Source organism: Camelus dromedarius, chromosome X (assembly GCF_036321535.1).
Source record: "Camelus dromedarius isolate mCamDro1 chromosome X, mCamDro1.pat, whole genome shotgun sequence".
Lineage (NCBI taxonomy): Eukaryota > Metazoa > Chordata > Mammalia > Artiodactyla > Camelidae > Camelus > Camelus dromedarius.
This window is the reverse complement of record NC_087472.1, coordinates 59913830-59939021: the sequence shown is the minus strand read 5'-3', so window position 1 is coordinate 59939021 and position 25192 is coordinate 59913830. Positions and strand designations below refer to the sequence as shown.

The 25192-nt window shown below is 41.7% G+C and overlaps 2 protein-coding genes, 1 long non-coding RNA gene and 1 other non-coding gene across 11 annotated transcripts in view; 2 read left to right on the top strand and 2 right to left on the bottom strand.

The window, feature by feature from the left end:
• Window positions 1–1375: 1375 nt before the first annotated feature.
• Window positions 1376–8923, top strand: LOC105087987 (rho-related GTP-binding protein RhoG). Of its 3 annotated transcripts, XM_064483051.1 has the most exons (3): window positions 1388–1485; window positions 1696–1745; window positions 5506–8923. In XM_064483051.1, the coding sequence occupies exon 3, from the start codon at window positions 5521–5523 to the stop codon at window positions 6094–6096; it is 576 nt and encodes a 191-aa protein (XP_064339121.1). In that variant the 5' UTR covers window positions 1388–1485; window positions 1696–1745; window positions 5506–5520; the 3' UTR covers window positions 6097–8923. The 3 variants fall into 3 exon arrangements, with proteins under 3 accessions (XP_010977063.1, XP_064339121.1, XP_064339122.1); XM_010978761.3 differs by lacking the exon at window positions 1696–1745 and having other exon boundaries at window positions 1376–1485; XM_064483052.1 differs by lacking the exons at window positions 1388–1485; window positions 1696–1745 and adding an exon at window positions 3087–3526.
• A 546-nt stretch (window positions 8924–9469) lies between these two features.
• On the bottom strand, window positions 9470–12605 carry LOC135320222 (uncharacterized). Its single transcript, XR_010379472.1, has 2 exons — window positions 12445–12605; window positions 9470–12063 (listed from the first exon to the last, which is right to left on the bottom strand). It is a non-coding gene; the product is annotated as an uncharacterized LOC135320222 (long non-coding RNA).
• A 288-nt stretch (window positions 12606–12893) lies between these two features.
• Window positions 12894–25192, top strand: part of TAF1 (TATA-box binding protein associated factor 1) — a 64382-nt gene continuing 52083 nt past the window's right edge. Inside the window, exons 1-14 of one of the 6 annotated variants that reach the window (XM_010978762.3) lie at window positions 12894–13087; window positions 14074–14188; window positions 14334–14450; window positions 17975–18094; window positions 19210–19388; window positions 19811–20029; window positions 20414–20632; window positions 20993–21200; window positions 22437–22613; window positions 22960–23087; window positions 23185–23292; window positions 23410–23583; window positions 24055–24228; window positions 24462–24566. In XM_010978762.3, the coding sequence (XP_010977064.2) occupies window positions 12968–13087; window positions 14074–14188; window positions 14334–14450; window positions 17975–18094; window positions 19210–19388; window positions 19811–20029; window positions 20414–20632; window positions 20993–21200; window positions 22437–22613; window positions 22960–23087; window positions 23185–23292; window positions 23410–23583; window positions 24055–24228; window positions 24462–24566 (2163 nt within the window). In that variant the 5' untranslated portion in view covers window positions 12894–12967. Of the gene's footprint in view, window positions 13088–13119; window positions 13961–14073; window positions 14189–14333; window positions 14451–17974; window positions 18095–19146; window positions 19389–19810; window positions 20030–20413; window positions 20633–20992; window positions 21201–22436; window positions 22614–22959; window positions 23088–23184; window positions 23293–23409; window positions 23584–24054; window positions 24229–24461; window positions 24567–25192 lie in introns of those variants that run through there. The other 5 variants (XM_031446413.2, XM_031446415.2, XM_031446416.2 and 2 more) reach the window with 5 other exon arrangements.
• TRNAA-UGC (transfer RNA alanine (anticodon UGC)) lies at window positions 14756–14828 on the bottom strand. The gene has a single exon. It is a non-coding gene; the product is annotated as a tRNA-Ala (tRNA).

Here is a 25192-nt window from a genome sequence, read left to right as displayed (position 1 = left end):
AAAATAAAAAATAAATTAGAAGATATTTTGAGCTGAATGAAAATGAAACCACACCATATAATCTATGGCATTCTGCAAAAGCGATAGGGGGTAATTTTAAGTACTAAACACATATATTAGAACAGAAGAGGAGGAGGGTCTAGCTCAGTGGTAGAGTGTATGTCTAGTATGCACCAGGTCCTGGGTTCAATCCCCAGTACCTCCATTAAATAAATAAGTAAATAAGTAAACCAAATTACCTACCCCCAAAATTAAAATAAATAAAAATAAATAAATTATAAAAAAGAAAGTATCTCTGCACTGAATTTTAAAAAAAGGGAAAAAAGAACAGAACAAAGTCTCAAAACCTTCAGCTTTCACTTCAGTAAAAAGAAAAGCAAATAAAACTCAAAGTAGAAGAACAAAAATTATGAAGATTGAAGTGAAAATGAGTGAAATAGAAAACAAAAACAATAGAGAAAATGAACTAAACCATATTCTTGTACACCAATGTTCATTGAAGCATTATTCACAATAGTCACAAGTCGGAAACAACCCAAATGCCCATCAATAGATGAGAAGTAGGTAGAAAAGTCAAACTCATGGAGACAGAAAGTAGATTAGAGGTTGGTTTCCAGCACTGTAGGAAGAGGGGAATAAGGAGTCATTGCTCAATGGATACAGAGTTTCTATTTAGGGTGATGAAAAAGTTTCGGGAATAGACAATGGTGATGGTTGCACAACTTTGTATTGTACTTAATGCCACTGACTTGTACACTTAAAATGGCAAATTTTGTTATATATATTTACCACAACTTAAAAAATAATGTAATATACCAAAAACTATTGACTTGTACAGTTTAAACGAGTGAATCGTATGGTTTGTGAATTTATAGCTCAGTAAAGCTGTTAAAATAAGACTGCATAAACATTCTGACTTAATTATCTAGGGTGGGGGCTTGGACTCCCAGTGATTTAAAAAAAGACTGCATAAATTATGATTCCATTTATATAAAACTCTAGAAAATGCAAACTACTATCTGGTGACACAGAGCCACTCTAATTTACTACCACATTTTCTTTTCTCGTCTCCATTTTTCCTAACGCTTTTTCAGTTTCCTGACTGTCTCTTTATGAAAATATTTGTCTTGATGAGAAAACAGGGGTCTGGGGAGGAGCAGGTGGCCTCACTTTGTCAAGGGAAACGTGAAGCTCGGGGACCTCTGAACCGAGGAACTGGTCCTGGGGTCCAGATCTCAGTGATCCTTGATTCCGCAAAGGTGTAGTTTAGAAGCCTGCGACTCGCAGAGCGCGAGGCGGGCGCTAGAACTCGATTTCCCAGGAGGTCTCGGGGCACCGGGTGGAGGCTGCGTCCCATGACGGGGCGGGACTTGGTCGCTGCCCGGATGTGGCGCCGAGCCCGTCGAGCCTGCCCAGCCCAGCGAGAGACGCCAGGGAGGCTGCCAGCTGCGGTTGAACGGCGCAAGGAGAAGACCACTTTGTCCGGTAATCCTCATCGAGAACCACCCTCCAGGCAGCCCCCACTTCCGCTCTTTTCTCCGCCAGTCTCCCCGTCCCTGGGGCGGTTGCCTTCGTCTGTGAGCCCCTCCTTGGATGGGAGGGATTTGAGGGTGGGATGAGTTGTTTGTATACCGAGGGAGGTTGAGCCAGCTCTTACGATTTGTGAATCCGACGTGAGGCACCTCTCTCTTCCAGGCTTATGAGTCCAACTGAAGTTCCAGAACCAAGTACCCTTGGTGGAAAAGGTGCGAGGGAAGTCCCGAGCGGGCTTGTGGCGGCTATCGTTGGGTCACTGCAATTGCCTCTCTGGTTAAGTTTCAGGCGCAGGGTAGTGTCCCCAGGCTCCGGGTTGGGGAGTGTTCTCATGGCTTCCTTTGCCCCCGAGGGTCCTGAAGTCGTCTTTGACTGAACTTGAACCAAAGAAGTCAGTCTTCAGTGTGAAAAGGCTTCCCGGATTTAGTAGATAACTCAGTTGCAGAAAGCAGTAAATAAAAATGGGGGTCCTTTGCTGAATTGTTTTCGTTTCAGAAAATTACACAGAATGATTTCCAGTGGATTAGACTTAGACTTGTGAAAAGGGTGAGACCCGGAGGAAAATGTGCTAGAAACAGTAAGACTTCGAGCTGCATTCTTCTCTTGACTGCTACTCGGTCTTTTATGTTGTGTGTCCAGCCTAGGAGAAAACTGACTGCTGTGCAGGGTACACGTGAAGAAGGATGCTTTGTCGGATGAGATTGGAGGATTTCGAAGAAACTATAAATTCTAAGGTTAAAAGTGAATGACCAACTCGGAAGGGAGCCTTCTGGGGTGTTGGTCTCTGCAGCTTCAAGCCTCTTCCAGTTTCTAATCCTAAAGGCATAATTAATGATCTCGGAGCTGATCTGATGGCTACTTCACAGTGCTCCTGTGAGGCTTAAATAAGATATGTGAAAGCCCTTTGCACAGTGCCTATAATAGGCTCTCAATTTTTAGTTTCCCTTTGCTTCCGCATAGCAACTTTTTTTTTCCCCTCTGGGCCATGCACTACTGTGTATTACTGTGTGCCTTTTTATGAAAGTCCTGCCTTTACCATAAGACTGTAAGCTTCTAGCATCACTCTTTCAAAAAGCAAACCAACCAACCAGCCTTTTTTTTTGAGTCCCTCCTAGCAATGCATTGTGCATCATAGTACCCAAGAGAGTGTGTGGATAGTGGTGGAGGTGAGGGAAAGCTGTGGGTGATCTGTAACAGGACAGCATCGTGCTGCATCCTGGAGCTGAACAGAACAAGCTTTTCTCATATAGGTGATGAACAGAATATTTGCCTTTCTCTTGTAATTCCTAGCCTCTCTCAGAGCTCCCAACCCTTTAAAAAGTATTATTTTTATTTTTGGTATTTGAAACCATTTTTAAGTGTACGGTATAGTAACGTTAACTATATGCACATTGTTGTGCTCCAGCTCTAGAATTTTTTCATTTGAAACTCTGTATCCCTTAAACAACACCCCATTTCCCCCTCCCCCCAGCCCCTGGCAACCACCATTCTACTTTCTGTTTCTATGAGTTTGACTATTCTAGATATCTCATATGAGTGGAATCATGCAGTCGTTGGCTTTTGGGGATTGGCTTATTTCACTGAGCATAACGTCCTTAAGGTTCATTCATGTCATAGTGTATGAAAAGATTCCCCCTTTGCAAGGCTGGATAATAAATATTTACTATTATTATTTTTTCTTTATTCATTATCCAGTGATGGACATTGAAGGTTGCCTCCACCTCTTGGCTATTGTGAATAATGATGCAGTGAACACTGCTGTGCAGTTATCTCTTTGAGGTCCTGGCTTCAATTCTCTTGGATATATTTTTTAGTGTTATTTTTAAACTTGTTAACTATGGACAATTTCAAACATACACACAAGCAGAGAAAGTCATATAATGACCCTGTGGGCTGAATAAGTGAGTCAACTGTACAAAGCAGCACCCCACTCCCTGCCCCAAATACCTGGGACTTTTGCTGAACCCTCCTTTCCATTGAGAGTTTGCTACAGGTAAGAATGTTTTGGTTTTGTTCAGACCCGGGATATTCTAGCTGCATTTCATCATCTAGGCCCACCATCAGTGTGACTCGAGTGCCCATCTACAGATCGTATTATAGGTACCAGGAGTATTGGCAGACGTCAACAAGTAGAAATGAGTGTAGATGGCTTTTCCTAGTTATAGAAATGAGAAGCTAAACTTGGGGTACAAAGTGTGCCTAAGAGTTTTGCTCTGGTTCTGCAACCCCCTCAGATGCACTGTTGTCCTGAAAGCAGTCACTTTGAGCAGAGACACTGGATGATACTTAGAGGAGGCGGGGAATATGAGTGGTACACGCAGTAATTGCTATCGGAGGAGAAGGAAATTAATCCAGACTGGGAAAGTTAAGGAAGCCTGTTCTCAAGGAATGTGGTGGTGACTTTGCCCTGTTTCCATTGGCCTTGCGAGTTTGGTCCTTAAGCCTATTCCTAGATGGAAAAAGACAGAACTGACAGTCAGTTACTACTCTGGGAGGGTTGCCTACTAGAGCTGAATTAGGCTCTGGACTTTTAGCTGTGGGCCCCATACTAAGAAAGGCTTCTAGGTGGAATGCCTCGCTGGTCAGAATTGGCTGTGTGAGGAGAGAGCTACCCCTAGTGGGCCCATGTGAAGTGCACTGAGAAGGCCAACTTCTCTTTACTCCAAATGAGGTGTTTTGTTTTGTTTTGGTTTTGTCCATGATATGGGTCTAATGTAGACCTTCACTGATAAGACAACAGGGTTGGGGATGTATCTATTCCCCCAGGTTCCCAAGGTGAGAAATGAATTGATTCCCAATTTTTTTTCTATTATCAAGTACATGTGACAATTCCCCTTTCCTCCATGTTCTGACACTTGAAGTTAATGCTATAAGGATCGGGTCTAAAATTAGGGCAGTAATTAAGAAGCTAAAGAAAATGGAGTGCATTGGGGGCACCAACAGGGTAGGGCATTGACAGGAGATTAATATGGGGGTATAAACATGGCAACTCGTAGTAAACATGCTCTTTGGAGATCACCGTGTTGTACCATGAACTCGCAAAAACTTGATTCATGAAGAAATGGATGAGAATATGGTGGTGTTATAACCTGTAGGTTTTACCTGGATAGAGTGGGAAGAGATGAGACCCCTGGTTTGTCTAGCACTGTAATCACATTACAGAAGTTTTGCCTTCCCTAGCAGAACAGTAATTATTGTGAAGTCAGAGTAGCTTCTAACACTTAACGAGTACTTCCTATATGGCAGGCGCTCAAAAGGACGGCACACTTCAGGTTAAAAACTTGCCCAAGTTCACAAAGCTTAGGAAAAGAGAGGACTAGTTTATGACTCCAGGCCATCTGACTTCAGAGTCTGGACTTTTTACTGCTTCTCTGTGTGGCTGAGTCTGACTGGCCTTTCTCTCCAATATTATGATGTTATTATTTTTCAGGAACAGAGTGTTTCTTTGCTGAGTCCATAGCCACAGACCCGAAGTGAGAACCTTGTTTCCTTTTGTTTCAACCTTGGCAACCTTCTTTCTATACCAGTGTTTTAAAATTAGTTAACATTTATCTAGCATCTACTATATTTTGGCACTTTTGATACAATATGTGCAGACCTTATGACAACAGTGTAACATAAATACCTATGTATACAACGGGTTATAATCTTTTGGGGCTCACAGCCCTTTCTGAGAGTCTGATGACAGCTTTGGATCCTCTTTCAAGAAACATTTACTTATGCACGTACACATAATATTGCAAACTTCAGAGGCGGCTTCTAGAATCTACTGAAGCCTGAACCCATGGACTCTGTGGTGAGAACTTTTGCCCTATACAACCTTTCCCAGCTGACTCTTCTATGGTGTTAAGGGGCCAGGCAGTGGGGGTCTTACCTCCTTTCTTCCTCCTCAGAGAGAAACGCTGATACAACTTAGGCTCCCTAAATTAATCAAATGTCTGTGAACATTCTTTCTTTGTCTCTTGTACACAGGACTCCAAGGGAAGAATGCAGACGATCAAATGTGTGGTTGTGGGAGATGGGGCAGTGGGTAAGACCTGCCTCCTCATCAGTTACACAACGAACGCCTTTCCTGAGGAGTACATCCCCACTGTCTTTGACAACTATAGCGCCCAGACGTCTGTGGATGGCCAAATCGTCAGCCTGAATCTGTGGGACACCGCTGGCCAAGAGGAGTATGACCGACTGCGAACGCTCTCCTACCCCCAGACCAATATCTTTGTCATTTGTTTTTCCATCGGCAACCCATCCTCTTATGCCAACGTGAGGCATAAGTGGTACCCAGAGGTCTCCCATCATTGCCCCAACGTACCTGTTTTGCTGGTGGGCACCAAGAGGGACCTGCGGAGTGACCTTGAGACGGTGAAAAGGCTGAAGGAACAGAGCCTAGTGCCCACAACCCCTCAGCAAGGCACTTCCCTGGCTAAGCAGGTCGGGGCTGTGAAGTATCTGGAGTGTTCAGCCCTGATGCAGGATGGGGTCCATGAGGTATTTTCGGAAGCTGTCCGGGCTGTGCTTTACCCTGCCACAAAGAAGAACACCAAGAAGTGTGTCCTCTTATAGCTGCCAGGGTGCTGCTTGGGGACTGCACCTCAAGAGAATTGGGGGTGGGGGGTGTGATCCCTTTGACAGCATTTAACAGTGCCAGCATGAGCCATTTCTCTCTTCTCCTGGAAACCCTAGACTCCAGGTTATTCGGCTTTTGGAGGAATGAAGAGAGGCGAGTTTGTACCTGGTGGCTTTGATATTTGGTCTGAATCTCTTAGAGGAAGTTTGAGAGCGTGTGAGTGTGCGTGTTTCCTGTGTCAAAGCCGTTAAGAGGAGACGCCACCAAGTGCTGTTCTTTTCTGTCCTGGCCAGGCCACGACTGAGCAGAGCAGCCTCACGCTGTTTTGGAGGCTTCTGCTTGGCTAGTTTTTAAATCCAATTTCAGCTTCCCTGGCTGTATTTACCATTGAACAAGTGCCTCCCAGAAGGACACGTTTCTTCAAGTTTTCAAATCATTGCCTTAAACTTTCTGCCATGTTAATTTCTGAAAAGCATTTTATGTATGATTCCTGGGTGTTTACCAGTGTTGACATGTTCTTTCCATTCTTGAGATGAGACAGTTTTGCAATAATGGTTAAGCAGCATTTTTCAGAGTTCTAGATGATATGGCAATAGATGTTTCTTAAAAGGGTTCCTATGGTCTAATAAGGCAGGAACCAGTGATTTAAATAATGCTGAATAGGTTCTTCTACTGCAGGGATGTATAATTTTAGTAAGTATGCAATATTTCCCGAAATTATTTCATTGAACTTTTTTGTTTTGGTCCCATGTGACACCTATTAACATCTTTGGGAACACAGGTTCAGAGATGTCGGGTTAAAAGGGTCTAGGAATTCCCATGGAGGAGACTGTGAAGAAAAAAAGCATACGTGGTCCTGTTCTTTGTGATGTTTCCCTCTTCATGCCTTTGAGAGGAATGCTTCCCAGCCACGGACTTGTTACTGGTTCCTCTCCCGTCCTCAGGAGGTGGGTTTGGCACTTAAGTCACGATAGCGCACTGGATGTGGGATCTGATGTTCAGCTCTGCTGTCTGATTCTGCTAGCACTATGGGCCCGGTAACGTGGAATTAACAATCGCTCTGAAAAGCTGTGTCTCTGCGGCTTCTGTGTGGCCCCTTTTTTCTGTCACCTTCTGCTTTAAGCAAAGATCACTGAAGACTAACCCCCTAAATAAAACCAACCAACCAAAGCAACCAACCAGATGTCCTGCCAGTCGTGGTCAGGGGGTTCTATGATTCCCTGAGACTTCTGATGTCATTCCTTGGAGTCACTCTAAAGGCTACCTTGCTCTCTTCCTGTTCCTCCCTTCTCTCTACATCTCCATGTGTGTGTGTGTGTGTGTGTGTTCTGCCCTGTGTGCCTTTTGAGGTCTTTCCGTTGCACCAAGAGACTTGGGGTACACTGGGTCTCGAGACCACAGGGCTGTTGTCCCCCTCATGGGGGTTTTGCTGGAGTTGCCCAGCCTGCCTTGGGGCTGTGGGAGTCAGAGTCCACATCCCAGTGGACCTGCTGCCCTTTCTCCCTAGTTGTATCTTTGACCTTCTTCACATGCTACAGAAGGAAAACAACTTCTCCACCTGGCAGAGAGTGGTTGGCAGCTCCTCTGTGTGGACAGCCTCTCACCCTGCCAGAATAGCATGGGATTGAGAGTTTGGGAAATGGAGTGGAAAGGATCACATACCTCCCCTTGGGGTGGGTGACATGTCTGTGCTTTGCTCTGTGATGGTCTTGCCATTGCTCTTTGACAAGGTATGACCAGAGTAACCTCAGGCTAACTGATCCTCCTGGATAGGGTTGCCAGATAAAATAATTTCTTTCAAATTTTTTTTTTCAGTGTAAGTATGTACCGTGTAGTATTTGAGACATACACTAAAAAAATTGTTTGCCGTTTATCAGAAATCACATTTAATGGGTGCATCCTGCCTTTTTATTTGCTCAATCTGGCAACCCTACGCTTGGATAATCTGGAACCTGGAGGTCAAGCAAGTATCAAGTCTTGATAGAAGATACAAGGTTATGTAAATTCTCTTCCTCCTATTCTTCTGGTTTCCCTTTTCCCTCAGGTTGGCCTAAAGTATTTGGTTTTGTTTTTCCTTTGTCACTGTGCCCTCCACTTCACACAGTACTTCACTGGTGTATATTTCTACACCACTGATTGTCTAAAGCTGCAGAGAAGCCGGGATGAATACTCTTGTCCAGCATATGCCTCCTATCTCAATGTCAATGTACTGTCTCTCTCTTCTGGCGTGTGACCCAGGGCCTCCTGTGGAAGTGGCAGAGGTTCTATATGAACAGTGTGTTAACTGGAAGAGGGTGAGGGTGGCCCAGTAGCACTTTGGAAAGTGGGGCTTCTATTATAGTCGCGTGGCCACTGTAGGCGTCAACTGGCCTGTGGGCATGGTGCCCACTGACCACAGGCAGCTGAATGAAAGTGTCTTCCAGTCTCAGGATGTTCTGATTGATGCCACCTTGGGGGCTCACAGGACTTCATGGTTGAAAGGAGCTAGGAACATGGCTGTCATCTGTGTCTCTGGGACCTTTTGTTTAGCTACTGAAACCTCTTAAGCTGGCTTTCAATTGAATAGTGCCTCCTACTCGCCCTTTGCTTGGCAAATTCCCAAATGTAAGCCTGGGTGTGGTTTGGGCAAACTTGTGTCCTCTAATAAATGGAGGTGTCATCCACAAGTCTGAGAGAGTGGTTTTGTATTGGACTGATTTAATGGTTCAAAGCATACACTGACATCCTGGTTTTTATACTTAAAAGAAATTTGTATGAAGACTAACATGCTAATATCACTTTTAAGTTATTCATAATGAATGATAATAAACTTTTCTGATTTTACTGGGTCTGTTGCTTTCTTAAAAAAATCAAAGCAATTCCTCACTCCCTCCCCATTTTGTTTGGAGTGGTTTCTAAATGCTTTTCAATTTACAACGGATGAAATAACTGTAATTGTCATGCTGCACATTGCACCTGTGAATAACTGTACTTACTTTTCTAAACCAGATACTCAGGGAAGGGAACTGTCTGCCCTGCTAACATTGATTCTCTAGTTCCTGCCCACCCCCCACCTATTCATCTCCAGGATTTAGCTTCATTTCCTGGTTTTCACCAAGGACAGATCAGTTGCTTCCCTGTTGGGAGATTTTTCTCACTTGTTACACTACATTCAGTCAACAGTTCTCAAGCTCCTTTTGTGGTACAGGCATTACTGTGCTGGGGACTGGGTTGTAAAGATAAGATGTATCATTTAATGTCTTTTGCCTCTTCCAGTTATCTCAGGAAAACATCCTTCCTCTGTTATAAAAATGAACTAATCCTGGCTGGTGATTGTAAATAGTGCTGGTGCCCTATTAAGTGCATGATTTAAGGAAGAGCAAAACCATGTTTTTGGTTTCTTTAAACAGCTTTATTGAGGTATCACTTTATATACCATGAAATTCATCCAATGTAAGTGTACAACAATGATTTTTAGTAAATTTACTGAGTCATGCAACCATCACCAAAATTCAGTTTTAGAACATGTCCATCACTGCAAAGAGATTCCTCAAGCAGTTAATCCTTGTTCTCACCCCCAGCCCTAGGCAACCATTCATCTACTTTGTTTTTTCTGAACATTTCATATAAATAGACTCAATATGTGGAAGGAACTCTCCCTTCGTTTAATGTTCATTCATTTTGAAGCACGTATGGGTACTTCATTTCTTTTTATTGTTGAAAAATATTTCATTGTATGGATATACCATATTGTATATCGTATCTACTCACAGTTGAGGGACATTTGGATTGTTTCTACATTTTGGCAATTACATATAATGCTTCTGTGAACCTTCGTGTAGGTTTTGTGTGGATGTGTTTTCAGTTCTCGTGGGAATATACCTGGGAATGGAATTGTTGGGTCACATGGTAAATTAATGCAAAACCACATTTTGAGTCAAGAATGGCATCTTTAATATTTACAGTATCTGAGGTCCCCTTCCACATTCTATAAGCCTCTACCTACCGATCACTGAACCCACTTTTCTTCAATCAAAAGCATCTAAGAGACATTATAAGATACATTTAAAAACATATTCCATTCTGCCTTTTTGTCTTAAAATATTAGTATAGCAATAGTATTCTACTAACCATTCATTACCAAAGTGAATTTCAGCTGCATGCAGGTTTTGGCAGACCTTTGTCATCTGGCCTAGAAATGAAAGTACTGTTAAAATATTCCATGGGACATCCATGCAATGAAGTATTAAACAGACATAAAAAAAGAACAAGGAGGGTAGGGTAGAACTCAGTGGTAGAGCATATGTCTAGCATGCATGAGGTCCTGAGTTCAATCCCCAGTACCTCCGCTAAAATAAATAAGTAAAATAAACCTAATTACCTCCCCCCAAAACAAACAAAGCCAATAAATGAAATAAAATATTAAAAAAAAAAACCACGAGGAAGAGCACTGTGAAGTGGTACAGTGTGATTTCCAGGCCATATTATTAAGGAAAGTGAAAAGAATAGATATAGTATACTATCTTTCTGTAATGAAAAAGAAGAAACAAGAATATATACACTAATTTGCTTGTATTTGCAAAAAGAAACACAGGAAGTACAAATATTGAATCATTATGCTGTACACCTGAAACTAATATGCTAATGTCAATTACACCTCAAATTAAAAAAAAAACACAGGAAGAATAAGCCAGAAATTAATGAAAATGGTTACTTAAAAGGAGTGGGTGGCAATGGGGCAGAGGGTATAGGCATGGGAGCAAGACTTCTCTGGGAACAGCTTTTTATATAGTTTTGACTGAACGATATGGAAGTTTACATATTTTAAAAATAAAAATTTTGTAAAATTTTTGTCCCAAAGTTGAATAAAAAAGGAGACAATTCCAGAGGAAAAAATATGATTCAAATAATTTTTAAACACAGTCACCATATATTGTTGAACAGGATACATATTCTAAGGACAGAAAAGTGCAAAGAACTTCTGAACTTAGGTTTATTGTTGGTAGTGGTATTGGTCTTGTACTTCTGAAAAGAGTAAATATATTGGTGTTGGGAATCAAAGTTTTCATTGTAAGAGAAACAAGACACACATATGAAATGGCGAAAGGAAAAAGAGAACCCTCTGGGTTAGATTTTGAAGGTACTGGTATAAACTCATTATTCATTAAATTTTTTTAGCTCTCTCCACTGAAAGGGCCTATAAGCAATGATGCCCCAGTTTCTAAGCACCCTTCCCCACTAAAAGGAACCAGGACTCCTTGGAGAAATGGCTTATATCAGGTCCCAGACAGGGAATGCATAGAGTAAGCCTGGAACATCTTGTGCCAAAAAGCGAGGAAGTTCTGATACAAATGGGGTCATGTCAAAAGAACACAGGAGCCAGAGTGAAGTGATTCCCACTGGACAAATTTGGGACAGTTTGAGCATCAAAAAGGATAATGATGGTGTTGGATTATTAACACATGAAAATAAAAATGCAAGAAAGGAGGTAAGAAAAGGGAAAGTTCTTTACTGAGTAAGTGCAGTTAATAAATGTAGAAGGAATTTTTTTCTTTTTCTTTTTTAGAAGGAATTAAAGAATTAGAAAAATCACCCTTTTGCAATTTCCCAATATAACGGATTCAGGCAAGGATCATCAACTGGTGCTAAAACTATTGGATGTAGAGGTGATGGGGAACGGAATATTCCCACAATTTCGAAGTATCACCCCACAGAGTACTTACCAACTACAAAAAGAAAAATGTGCCATTGCCATGGAGAAGTGGACACCACTTTTTCGAAGTGATCAAATTTCGCATCACCAATATTTGGACAACCTGACATTGTGTCTTCTGATGGCGAGTAAGATAATAAACCTGAATCACTTTGAAGAAAAAATTAGACGAATTCAGAATATGGAATATTTTCAAGAAAACTTGCCTGGATTCTTCAAAAAATGTGTGGTGAAACACAAAGAAAAAAGGTTGGTGGATCCCGGATTCAGTCTAAAGGGAGAAAAGCAAATGCAATGCATAAACTCGGAGTGGATCCCAGACAGAAATGTAAAAGGTCTCAATTAAGCCAATTGAGGAAATTTAAATATGGACCATTTGTTAAAGGATACTGAATTAACGTTAAGTTTTAAACATGTGATAATGGTATTGTGGTTATGTAGGAAAAAATATTTTTCGGGGTGAAGAATCGCAGTATCTGTAATCCACTTGCAAATGGTTCAGGAAAAAAAAATGTTAAAACTGTGAATGTAGGTGAAAGGTCGGCTATTCACTTCACTCGTTTTTTATTTTCACATTTCCCAAAGTAAAACGGGGGGGGGTACCCATTTCTGGGGGAAATTTCAGTTCAAAACAACTAACTTGCAAAGGTACCTTTGGCACGGTGCAATTCACGAACAGTTTCTCTTTGGGAAGAAGCAGTACAGGATCAGACAGCACAGACGAAAAAGACGGGTTCTAATCCTTATTCCGTGTGCTGCGGCGCAGTGACTTGCTGGTACCGGGACGTAGGTCACGTGACCTAGGTGGCGCCTTCCGATTGGACGGAGAGCCGTCACTCGTATCCAGTGCGATGAGAAAGGGCGTACACATATAAGTAGACGGGGGCGGGACCGAACATTTTCTTTGACCAACCGCCTTTCACGTCTCCCGCTTCCTGATCGCGTATAATCCAATCAATAGCCGCTAGTAAAGTAGTGACACCAATTCTCCCTTCTCGTAGGACGGGCGGTCTTTCCGGTTCTTTTTTTCCTTCATTCCGCTTCCGGTATGGGCGGGTGGGGTCAAAGAACTATGTAAGTCACTTTTGTGCGACTCATGTTTTTATTTCCGGTCTGTGGGACTAGGCCGCGATTTGCTGCTCCCCGAAGCTGTTGCCGGCACCGACGCCGCCATCATGTCAGACACGGACAGTGATGAAGATTCCGCTGGAGGCGGCCCATTTTCGTTAACCGGTTTCCTTTTCGGCAACATCAATGGGGCCGGGCAGCTGGAGGGGGAAAGCGTCTTGGACGACGTGAGGGAGTGGGCGTGGGGATAAGGCTGGGGGGTGGATCGGCTCAGAATAGGTGAAGTGAGGAGAGTTGAGGGTGTTCAGGAAACGAGACTAGAGGGCTATGTGGCCCTCCCTCAGTGAGAGGGCGCACTTAACGAAAGACAAGAGGATAAGAGAAGCGAGTAGATTGTGCAGTAACATAGAGTGAGGGGGCTCAGTTCTGGGTGAGGGTGGGGAGAAGAGAGGCAAACCATAGGCAAGCCCCAGTAGGTCAGGGGCGGTGATACGAGTGCCTTTGGAGATACTTTTTCCTGACCAGGCCGTAGGAAAAACAGCTTAACCTAGTGAGGTTGCTTTGAAACCGTTACTGTGAGAACCTTGGAGATTCTTGAAACTGGCTGCGTTTGTGACATCGCTGACTAACGGTGGCTCTAGAACAAGAGGACTGGACCTGCAACAAATAGTGTGATTCAGGCCCCAGTTCTTAGAACAGTCAATGTTCAAACCATCCAGGACAGACCCCCTTCTGGTCCCAAAGCACTTCTTACATAGTTTTCCTACTGTTCACTGACATTCATGAAATTGTTTCCTGTGTCCAACCGAAACTCACCTATTTTCACTTGAATTCATTTTCTCAAGGAGAAAGTACTGACCCATATTCTTCCTCTCCTGCAACACACGCAAAAGATAGAAAAAAAGTTTTTGCCTTGCCTTTTTAAATTAGAATAACCTCAGTTGCTATAGTCTATTCAGGGAACTGCTGCTCCATTCATTTAGTCTTGGTGGTTCCTTGAATAATCTTTTTTACATTACTTTAAAGGGTGATGATGAAGTTGGGCAGGACATGTTAATAAAGATCTGATCAACGTGCTGCTCCTTTTAGCACACTGCCAGGTCATTTTTCATATGAATTTATAGATTTGTCATGTGTCTGGGAGATAAGCCTTGTGGTGTGGGAAACTTAAGTTTAGTTCTTGTCTTTGAGTCTGGTGCTGTCCCTTTTTCAGGAGTGTAAGAAGCACTTGGCAGGCCTGGGGGCTTTGGGTCTGGGCAGCCTGATCACTGAACTCACGGCAAATGAAGAATTGACTGGGACTGATGGTGCCCTGGTAAATGATGAAGGTGAAGTCTGGGTCATGGGGAGTAAAGTGGGGGAGGGGGCTAGCCACTTACTGTACATGTACTTTTCAAGGGGAATTATCTAAGGGAGTGAGAGTTGCTTGCTCTTTGTTGAGATTTACCTCCCCCCCCCCCGTTTTATTTATAGGATGGATCAGGAGTACAGAAGATGCTGTGGACTATTCAGACATCAATGAGGTAGCAGAAGATGAAAGCCGAAGATATCAGCAGACAATGGGGAGCTTGCAGCCCCTTTGCCACTCAGGTGATCATTTGGTGCCATCAATAAGAGCACTCCAGTACATTTCCTTGCTGTGTAGTCCAGTTTGTTTCTATACAGGCTTTCTGTCATTCCTGTTCTTCATGTCTTTGCTTCTCTTCCTTGTCAGCTCAGTTCCAAGTAGCTACTATCCTCTTTTGTGTTCTGGAGCAGTGTTACTATACTCAGGCTTTTATTCTTCAGATGGTCAGTCCCACATTCCTGGTGAATGCCAAGTAAGAATAATAATGCTTTCCTCCTCATCATCTGGTGTTTGAATACCTATGAGGTTCACTATTTATTTATTTTAGTAGAGGTACTGGGGATTGAACCCAGGTCGTCATGCGTGCAAAGCACACACTCTACCACTGAGCTATACCCTCCCCCTACCAAAGTACTGTTTTAGATTCTATTTAAACTCTGTCTTTGCCCTTGAGGAATTGGTAGTTCAAGAAGGATTAAGTATACAACGCCATATATAAATGAGCACATGTATTTATTGGCTCAATTTTTGTTAGTCACTCTCTACCTATATGCTGACACAATGCACTTAATGCTTGCTCACAATGTAGGTTTTCCCACTGGTATAAGGTGCTGCATTATAGAATCAGAACGTCAGGGCTAGAAGGTGTCTTCGTGATTATTCTTAACCTCATCATAGGTACAGAAAACTTGAACTTCAGAGAACTTTTAACAAAATGTGAAACTTTATCAAAACTTCTATAGTTAGATAGTGACAGACCTTGACTAATTCAACATTTCAGTTTATTAGACATCGGTTGAGTGCCTGTTACATGCTATAAACTGAAAGTATAGTACAAACATAATACAATCCATTTTCTGAGTTTGAGTGTTCAGTTCTGTGAACTGGAACCTAGACTTACGGGTCATAGATCGTTCTTTCCACTGACTTGTATTACCTTTCACTGCTTTGGACTTTTGTATGAAGTTGTTCAGTGTTTATTCATTGTCCATCTCTTAATTACGATTCAGGCTGCTGAGAGATGTATATGAAGCCTTAGTAAATACTTGACTTAGTTTCTTCAGAGCCGGTTAATGGATTTGGGTGCTTATATAAAGAGAATTAACTGCAGCACATACGTAAGAAGTAACCTAGAAAAATAGAAGATACAGGCCTTACTTTCAGGGATACTGTTATCATTCGAAGAAGGTGCGGTAAAAGAATGCAAAACGTAATTATTCATAATAAGACAAACCAGCTACCAGCTCATATATCTGTATATGGTGTTAATATTTAGTTTTGAGGGACTGCCAGACTAGCTAAATCAACTAGCATTGTTAGTTTAAGCACCCTGACTTAGGCTGAGAGGGATGTTGTAATTTTCAGGTTTGGATTTGTTGTCTTGGCTAGGGTTAGTGAGGAAGAGGATGGATGGGGGTTTCCTAGTTGCGTTTTGTGAGCTGACCTCCTGGAAAGGGAGGATGCTGTATTTGATCGTGTCTCAATACTCTGGGATGCTCATTTCCAAGTTCTTTTGTCCTCTGAGGGTGCCTTCATCTACACTCTTAGCTTCCTCTTTCCCTGGCATTGGCCCCTTCACACAGCTTGATTTATAAGAGCGCTTCTTTGGAATAATTAGAAGTGGATGGAGGTCATTAGAAAAGGCTTCTTGGAGGCGAATTTTGAGCAGAATTTTGAAAGATAAGGTTTGATGGAGAGGAAACATGAGGGCATTTTAGTTTAGAAACATAGCTTGGGTAAAGGTTTGGAGATAGAAATAAGCAAGCCATGCAGGGGGCATTGGACAGCAGGTCTTCTTGAAAGGAGTGAAAACATACTGCCAAATAGCAAGAACTGACCATAGAGCAATTTAACAACACCTTTATGTATGCATTACTTGGGGCTTGATGCCATGAAGAATCGTAAACCAATGCAGATTGTTGAGTAAGAGGCAGGGTGATATAATGAAAAGAAAATGGACTCTGGAGTCAGGGTGTCATAGGTTCAAATCCCAACTCCATATTTAGTTTAACCCTGGGAAAGTTGCTTAGTCTTCGAGGCTTGAATTTCTCATTTATAATAATCTCTCAGTTTTCTTATCAGAAATAAATGTACCAATACCTACCTCATTAATAGGATTTTAGTAGGAATTTAAGTTCATTATCCCATGGTATGAAAGCACCTACATAGAACAGTGTCTTGGTAGCTGCTCTGTAAATGTTAGTTGCCTTTCTTTCCTAAATGAAAATGAAAAGTGATACTTGTTGCTTTGGGGTTTTGATTAGAAAATGGGTAAAGGGGGAGACTTAACTTGGAGACTGTTCTTGTGGTCTAGATGTCAAGTTATCAAAGTATGGAATAGGATGACAGTTACGGGAAATGATAGGCAGGGTCAGACTTGAGAATTGCTGATAAAACATCGGTAGAATTTGGTGAGTGAGGAACTGTGTTAGAAAGAGTACAGTCTTTGTTGTTAAAATGGGCTTGCATTCTGACTTTGGCACTTAAAACTGTATGGCCCTAGGTGGGGAGGATGTAGCTCAGTGATAGAGTGTGTGCTTAGCATGCATGAGGTCCTGGGTTCAATCCCCAGTACTTCCATTAAAACAAATTAAATAAACCTAATTACCTTCCCCACCAAAAAAACAAAAACAAAAACAAAACCTGTATGGCCCTGAGTAAGTCACTTCACTTTTGTATCAGAATAATTCCTACTTTGCAGCATTATTGGGAGGATTATAGATAAAATAGCTAAAAATACCTGGCACATAATGGGAGGTCAATAAATGGAAGTTGCTGTAATGACTACTATTAGTGACTGGAAAAGGTGTGTTAGGGGTAAGGGATTGATGATGGAGACGAGTCATAAGCTCATAAGCTGTGAAAATGAGGATGGAGGTGGTATTGATAGTAACAAAAGGAAATTTAAAACAGGTGAAGGGTCTTTAAGTGTGATATGAAATGCAGTTGTTGAATATCTGAATGGAAAGATTCTTTAGGCAGCAGAACGTGCAGTGCAGTTGTAGAGGTGCTAAGTCAGGGCAAGACTGCAGATTGGAGTGTAGTCTGGGTAAGGGTGATTCTTGAGAAAGGGAATGGAGAGTGTAGAGGAATAAAAGCAGAGTGTTCAGGACGAAGTATTGAGTGATGCCAGTGGTTAAAGGGTAGTGAAAGGAATAACAGACTGCAGAAGGTAGACAGAAACGATGTGTAAAGTACTTGGGAGGTGAGAAGAGAGAAAGTCTAGTCTTGAAACTGACAGAAAAGGAGCATGTTAAATTCAATTATGAGATTAAGCAGGGTGAAAATAAAGAAACAGGATTTGATCAGGAGCAAAGGTTTTAAACAGTTCTTTGGAGCTCCCTAAATTCCTGCATGACATATACATATGTTACAGCATTTGGTGATAACGATGTCATCTTCTGGAGGCAGAAGCTGCCTCTCCTGTGTGTTCTTAAGGGGATCTGCATAGTTCTTCGTGTGGTGCTTTAAGTTCTTGAGTGACAAGGGAACTCAAGGCTGTCATGTGACGTTCTAGATATTGAGATCACTTTCTTGGTTTTATTAGATTATGATGAGGATGACTATGATGCTGACTGTGAAGACATTGATTGCAAGTTGATGCCTCCTCCACCTCCACCTCCAGGACCAATGAAGAAGGATAAGGACCAGGATGCTATGACTGGTGGTAAGTAGTGACTGTACTTTTGTCTAAGGAGCAAGTTCCATGCACATAGGGGGCTGTTAAAATTAAGCTGCTGGGAAAGGATACAGCTTCTAGAAGTGATTCATACAATTTTCAAATTTCAGTATGAAAGGGAAATTTTACTTGTAAAATGTTTAGCAGCAGTATTTTAACCTGCGCTGAAGAAAAAGTAGTTTAGATCAATGTAGTTAAATATAGATTTCTGGCTCTCACCCCTGGAGAATCTGATTCAGAAGATCTAGGGTAGAGCCCAGGAATTTCAGAGAATTCCCCCAAATAATTTCTGATACAACTGATCTGCATACTGGTATTTGGAAACTACCTGTTTAGATGACTCTTTAAAAAAGAAATGATTAAATGGGAAGGCACCCTCGAGTATATATAAGTCATTTAGAGCCAACTGTCAGATTCAGAGATTTCAGAGGAAGGGTCCTTAATGATCATCTCACTTATTCCTTTGTCTGCAGCAGTAGTAAGTAACCTGGTCCGAGGCTAGAAAATTGAGGAAGAGCAGTGTCTTTGATCTCCTGTATTTTGAGGCTTATGTCAACTTCAGTGCCTCCTATTAGAGTTTTGACTCATTTCCTTTTCAGTCTGCAGATTAAACAGCATTTGATAACTTTATGGCATAAATCTTATTTTAGGCTAAATAACTTGATTTGTTACCCTGTGGGCTTAAAAAAAATTCTCCAGTTTATGGGTCCCTGAATCAGACATGGTAAGGCCTGACTGGTATAAAAGTGTTATGTAATTTTTCTATTGGTCACGTTACTTTAACCTGAAATACTTATAGAAAGTAGTAAATTTAGTAATAGTGTTTGTTTTCTCTCATCACAACCCCAGGGTACCAGGTACAAGGTGAGTTTGGGGATGGTGGGAGATAATGAGTTGGAACGAGTTTTCTGGGTTGCATACTAGAAATCTGGGTGCTTGGAACTGTATCCCCTGCCACTGAGCCTAGAGTGGGTGTTGGCTGAATTTGAGGAAATATGCTCACAGTTACATGCCAAAGGGGTTTCTCTTCCTTGTTGCAGTGTCTGAGGATGGAGAAGGCATCATCTTGCCCTCCATCATTGCCCCTTCCTCTTTGGCCTCAGAGAAAGTGGACTTCAGTAGTTCCTCTGACTCAGAATCTGAGATGGGACCTCAGGAAGCAACACAGGCAGAATCTGAGGATGGAAAGCTGACCCTACCACTGGCTGGGATTATGCAGCATGATGCCACCAAGCTGTTGCCGAGTGTCACGGAACTTTTCCCAGAATTTCGTCCCGGGAAGGTACTTTCTTTCTATGGAGAATGCCTACGTTGCAAACCACTGCCGTCTTCTAAACACTGAGTTGTGTTGTTAAGATGTTGAATATAGAATGGATAAAATCTAAAGGTTTCCTTATTCAGTGACATTGTATTGGGTCTTTTTTTTAAGTTTTATGCATTGAGAGTACATGTGATTTATATAGTTCTCATTAGAAATTGTTCTTGCTATCTTAAAAGAACTAGTCCAAATTATTAAGGAACGGTTGACCTTCTTGGTAGATGTTATAAATCTGTGTTCAGCACCTTTTGGTCCCTCTCTCACAGTTGAATAGACTCCTCAAGGGAGTTTCCAGACCCAGACACTGCTGTCTTCCTGTCTGATGTTGAGTCTCTGACTTACTTAGAAACTCAGTGTCAGATAGGAAGACATGTTCCGTGTTCTAGGTGCTACGCTTCCTACGTCTTTTTGGACCGGGGAAGAACGTCCCATCTGTTTGGCGGAGCGCTCGGAGAAAGAGGAAGAAGAAGCACCGTGAGCTGATACAGGAAGAGCAGACCCAGGAGATGGAGTGCTCAGTAGAGTCAGAAGTCAGCCAGAAGTCTCTGTGGAACTACGACTATGCTCCGCCACCGCCTCCAGAACAGTGTCTCTCTGATGATGAAGTAGGCAAAATAGAGACCTGGAATTAAGACCTACGAGGGGAACAAATGTGTTCTCCCTAGCTTATGTCTAAATTGAAAAGAATACCTTAGCAGGCAGCATCCTGTGCTGCTTATGGTTGAGTAATCATGATTTTAGTCCCAGTGGCTGTCCCTTCCCTATGGTATTGGAAAAGTATTGGAGGCAGGCAGATGGTGAATAGGAAAGTTGAGCGCTAGGTAGGGTGTGCCATGATATACCTCCATTGTTGATGTTCTAACTGTAGTCCTGTTCAAGAATCATCCTCGTGGCTGCTCTAAGTTCCCCTGCTGCTGGTTAACTCCCTATAGCCTTAGAGCATCTGGAATCAGGATATCCTCCTCCCCTTCTACTTCATTCTGTTACAGATCACAATGATGGCTCCCGTGGAGTCCAAGTTTTCCCAGTCAACTGGAGATATAGATAAAGTGACAGACACCAAACCAAGAGTGGCTGAATGGCGTTATGGGCCTGCCCAACTGTGGTATGATATGCTGGGTGTCCCTGAAGATGGCAGTGGGTTTGACTATGGCTTCAAACTGAGAAAGATGGATCATGAACCTGTGATAAAGTGTAGGATGGTGGAGGTAAGCAACCCTGGCATGTAATAAACACATCAGTGAGCCCAGGGCCCTATCCATTTTATTTAGCTGTAATTCTCAATTGGAGAGAGATTGGGTAGGTTGTCTTTCGTGGGAGGTTCTGGTGTGTCTAAACCTTTTGCCTGGTATGGTCTGTCACCCTGGCAACTGAGCCTCGTTGCAAGGATTCTGTTTGTGAAATGAGTGCTGCGCCAGACTAGGAGTGGGAGGAAGCAGATATTCCTTCATTATCAGGTTCTTCTCTCAAGTCAGGGACCACATTTGATGCATCTGATGTGAAATTCGGAGTGGGAACTTTGACGAGCGACCATTCAGGGATTTGTTGTACCTCCCCTACTTCTATAGGACTGCAGGAAACTTGAGGAAAGCAATGGCACTGATCTTCTGGCTGATGAAAACTTCCTGATGGTGACACAGCTGCACTGGGAGGATGATATCATCTGGGATGGGGAGGATGTCAAACACAAAGGAACAAAACCTCAGCGTGCAAGCCTGGCGGGCTGGCTTCCTTCCAGCATGACTAGGAATGCCATGGCTTACAATGTTCAGCAAGGTATGCATCTCTGCCCGCTGTGTCCAGCACACTGTCCTTCATCTCAGTCATCTTAAGTGGACTGAGCTGCAATTTTTGCTGCTGCTGAGGGACAGTGAGGTGTTTTGGATCTGAGCCCCGATTCTAGTCCATAATGATTTTTTTACACTGTTAATGAGCTAGAACGGACTCTGATTTCTCATTATGTGAAAACTACTTTGAAGTTAAACATCTTTCTGAACAATGCTTTTATCTTTATAGTCTACTTTTGTTTCCAAAGGCCCTTTGTCACTATCATTCTGAATTTGCTTTTTCCCTCCTTAAATACACATGCACACACACGAAAGATCTGATATGCTTAATGTAGAAAACTTTAAAAATATAGTGTCAAAAATCACTGGTAATCCTACTGTGTAGGATTATTATTATTATTATTATTAACTTTGTGGTATATTTTGCTTTGAGTTTTCTTATCTTTTGTGTGTCTGTAGTTGAGCTCATTCCTATTGATACAGTTTTATATGTTGTGCTTTTCACTTAACATAATATTCTGTCATTTAAAGTTCTTCATAAAAAACATTTAATGGCATGAGAAACTCATTTTAAATGGGGAAAAAACAGATACGAGGTGGCATATTTCATTACCCTGATTGGGTAAATGAAGGAAAAAAAGCACTCTGTATAAACAGAAAGCTTACTATAAAAAGGAACTATACTTTTATGGGGTTCACAGTGGTTCTTTCTGGCTTGTAAGGTCACAAGCAGCTTCAGTTTTCTTCTTTTTATACCTTTTCTGTATTTTCCAAATTTTCTTGAATTACTCTGGATTACTTTTATAATTCAGAGGTCAAGACAACCAAATATCCAAGAGATTTTGTTTCTTCTTCCTTCCATTCTATTTAAGCACTTTATTGGTTACATAGTAGTCTTATATGAATGTTTTCATAATTTACCAGTAATTATTGTATTTTTAATATATTTTACTACTAGAGTTTATTGTTAGCATATTTTATATCATTTAGTGTCATAATTTATTTAATCAGTCCCTTATTAAACATTTGGCCATTGAAATTTTGACTTTTTTAAAACACTGCAATGAATATTTTGTCTGTAACATCTTTTAAAAGTGAGAAATACACTGTATCCACTGTGTTCCTAAGTAGCAACGTAAGTAACTACTAATATTTACTCCTTTTCCCTTTGCTAGATTGAAGGGGGCATAAATGTTTTGTTACTGTTTCCTCATGTTTTGACTAGGTTTTGTAGCAACCCTGGATGATGACAAGCCTTGGTACTCCATTTTTCCCATTGACAATGAGGAGCTGGTATACGGACGCTGGGAGGACAATATCATTTGGGATGCTCAGGCCATGCCGCGGCTCTTGGAGCCTCCTGTTTTGACACTTGATCCCAATGATGAGAACCTCATTTTGGGTATGGTACTGGCGAGACCGGTGTTCCTTCTCTGTAATTGACAGCTTACTGCTAATGTCAGGGGGCAGAAGGAAATCAGAAAGGCTGGGAAGTTCAAGAGTAGGTGCTTCTAGATAGCAGTTTGAGACACAAAGTCTCTAGTAGTTGTGTATTGTTTAGGGAAAACTCAAATGTGGGAATGTACCTTAGAGGTGTCTGGAGTGTAGTGTGTTTGGTTGGAGTTAATCATGGGCTAGAAGTGGTCTGGGGAGGGATGAGAAATCTGGTTAGGAACTGCAAAGGTATCCGTAGAAAAGGTGGTTCTTCAGGGATAACAACTCCAGGGTGACTTTTGTTTCATCCTCAGAAATTCCTGATGAGAAAGAAGAGGCTACTTCTAACTCCCCCTCCAAAGAGAGTAAGAAGGAATCATCCCTGAAGAAGAGTCGAATTCTCTTAGGGAAAACAGGAGTCATCAAGGAGGAGCCACAGCAGGTCTGTGAGGGGAAAAGGGACTTGGTGTTTGGAAAAACAAAGAAAGGTAATGGAGAAGGGTAGTCTAACTAAGGTTTATTTGATTACCTATCATTAGAACATGTCTCAGCCAGAAGTGAAAGACCCATGGAATCTCTCCAATGATGAATATTACTACCCTAAGCAACAAGGTCTTCGAGGCACCTTTGGAGGAAATATTATCCAGGTAAAACTTGCATTTTTTTCTGTGCTGGATGAGAACCACTGATTTGTTCTGGTGGAGGATATGGGTAAATCTTGCCTAGGCTGGAGTTTAATATGACCCCTTGTATTTCTGTCTTAGCACTCAATTCCTGCTGTGGAATTACGGCAGCCCTTCTTTCCCACCCACATGGGGCCCATCAAACTCCGGCAGTTCCATCGCCCACCTCTAAAGAAGTACTCTTTTGGGGCACTGTCTCAGCCAGGTCCCCACTCAGTCCAGCCCTTGCTAAAGCACATCAAGAAGAAGGCTAAGGTATGATTTGAATGTTGGTGAGGGGGAAAAAAAACCGACAGCTGTAAAGACATTGGAGTACAAATGGAGAGAAGTGGACTGGATACTAGATAATATTAGGGAATTATTTATTTTCTTAGATGTGATAGAATGTTACTGTGGTTATTTAGGAAAATGTCCTTATTCTTAGGAGATGCACGTGAAAATACGGTGAAGTGTTATGGTAACTGCAACTTTCAAAAATGGTTTTCAGCCAAATCTGTCGAGAGATAGTTATACATAAAACAAATATGGCAAAATATAAACAATTATAGCTAGGTGGTGGGATAATAAGTGTTCGTGGTTTTGTCTTTACTATATGTTTGAAAAATTTTGCAATGAAATTGAAAAAAAAAGACAAGTAAAAGTTTTTGATGTCTGAGTGAACAACATCTATTGTGTATAATTACTGTTCTGTCAGTAGCTGCACTGTATTCTCTTTGTCCTCGGCAGATGAGAGAACAAGAGAGGCAAGCTTCAGGTGGTGGAGAGATGTTTTTTATGCGTACACCTCAGGACCTCACAGGCAAAGATGGAGATCTTATTCTTGCAGAATATAGTGAGGAAAATGGACCATTAATGATGCAGGTTGGCATGGCAACCAAGATAAAAAACTATTATAAGCGGGTGAGTCTCTGCTCAGAAAATCTTTGTTTTTAATTATAACTATAGTTAAATGTCCAGTGATCATCTGTGAACATGTATTTCGTCTTTTTTATACTGTATATTTATTGGGAGAAAGGAATAGTATCTTTGTTGCAGTTAGTAGTATAAGTAGAATGCTATGTTCATGGGATATTTTGTGTGGACTTAGTGATTATATTCTGTGATAGTAACTGGGTCTGTTGCATTCCTTACAGAAACCAGGAAAGGATCCCGGAGCCCCAGATTGTAAATATGGAGAGACTGTTTACTGCCATACATCTCCTTTCCTTGGCTCTCTCCATCCTGGCCAATTACTGCAGGTGAGGAATTCTTTCCTGATGTAACTGTTTCCTAAGGAAATTGATAGATGAGGAGCTAGCCAGCCCAGAAAGGACTGATTCTAGTCGATTGAGATGTTATTTGTACATCAACAGTGGGAAAGAGCAGTATGATTTTAATCCAAAACTTTCTTTGCATCTTTTATTAAAACTGCCTCCTAATTATGTTATTCAATAAGCTGAATTTGAAATTGTTTTTGAAAATACACAGTGGTAAGAAGTCCAGAAACATCTGGGTGGCATAGGAAAGTCAACCTGGAATTAATAATTTATGAGAATTAAAAATTTATGAATGTTTACTTCGTATGTGTAAAATTGGTGTGTTTTGATTATATTAGTTGTGGTCATTTTGAGTATTGAACCACACCTGAACTGGGCCATTTACCGTCCCCAGCCATAGTGAAATGTTTTTTCCCCCTCTTTGTTCTGATGGGTGTAGAGATGCCCTCTGGTAACCTAGCTTTTACATATTTTGTCATGGGAAAGTAGAGAGATTTACAAGTGACATGAAGAAATCCCTAGCACTCTCCTGCCTTGTTTCCCCCCTACTGCCATTTCTCTTGGCAATCTTAACCATTTTACCTGCTTTTGTACCTTGTTTATTCCGT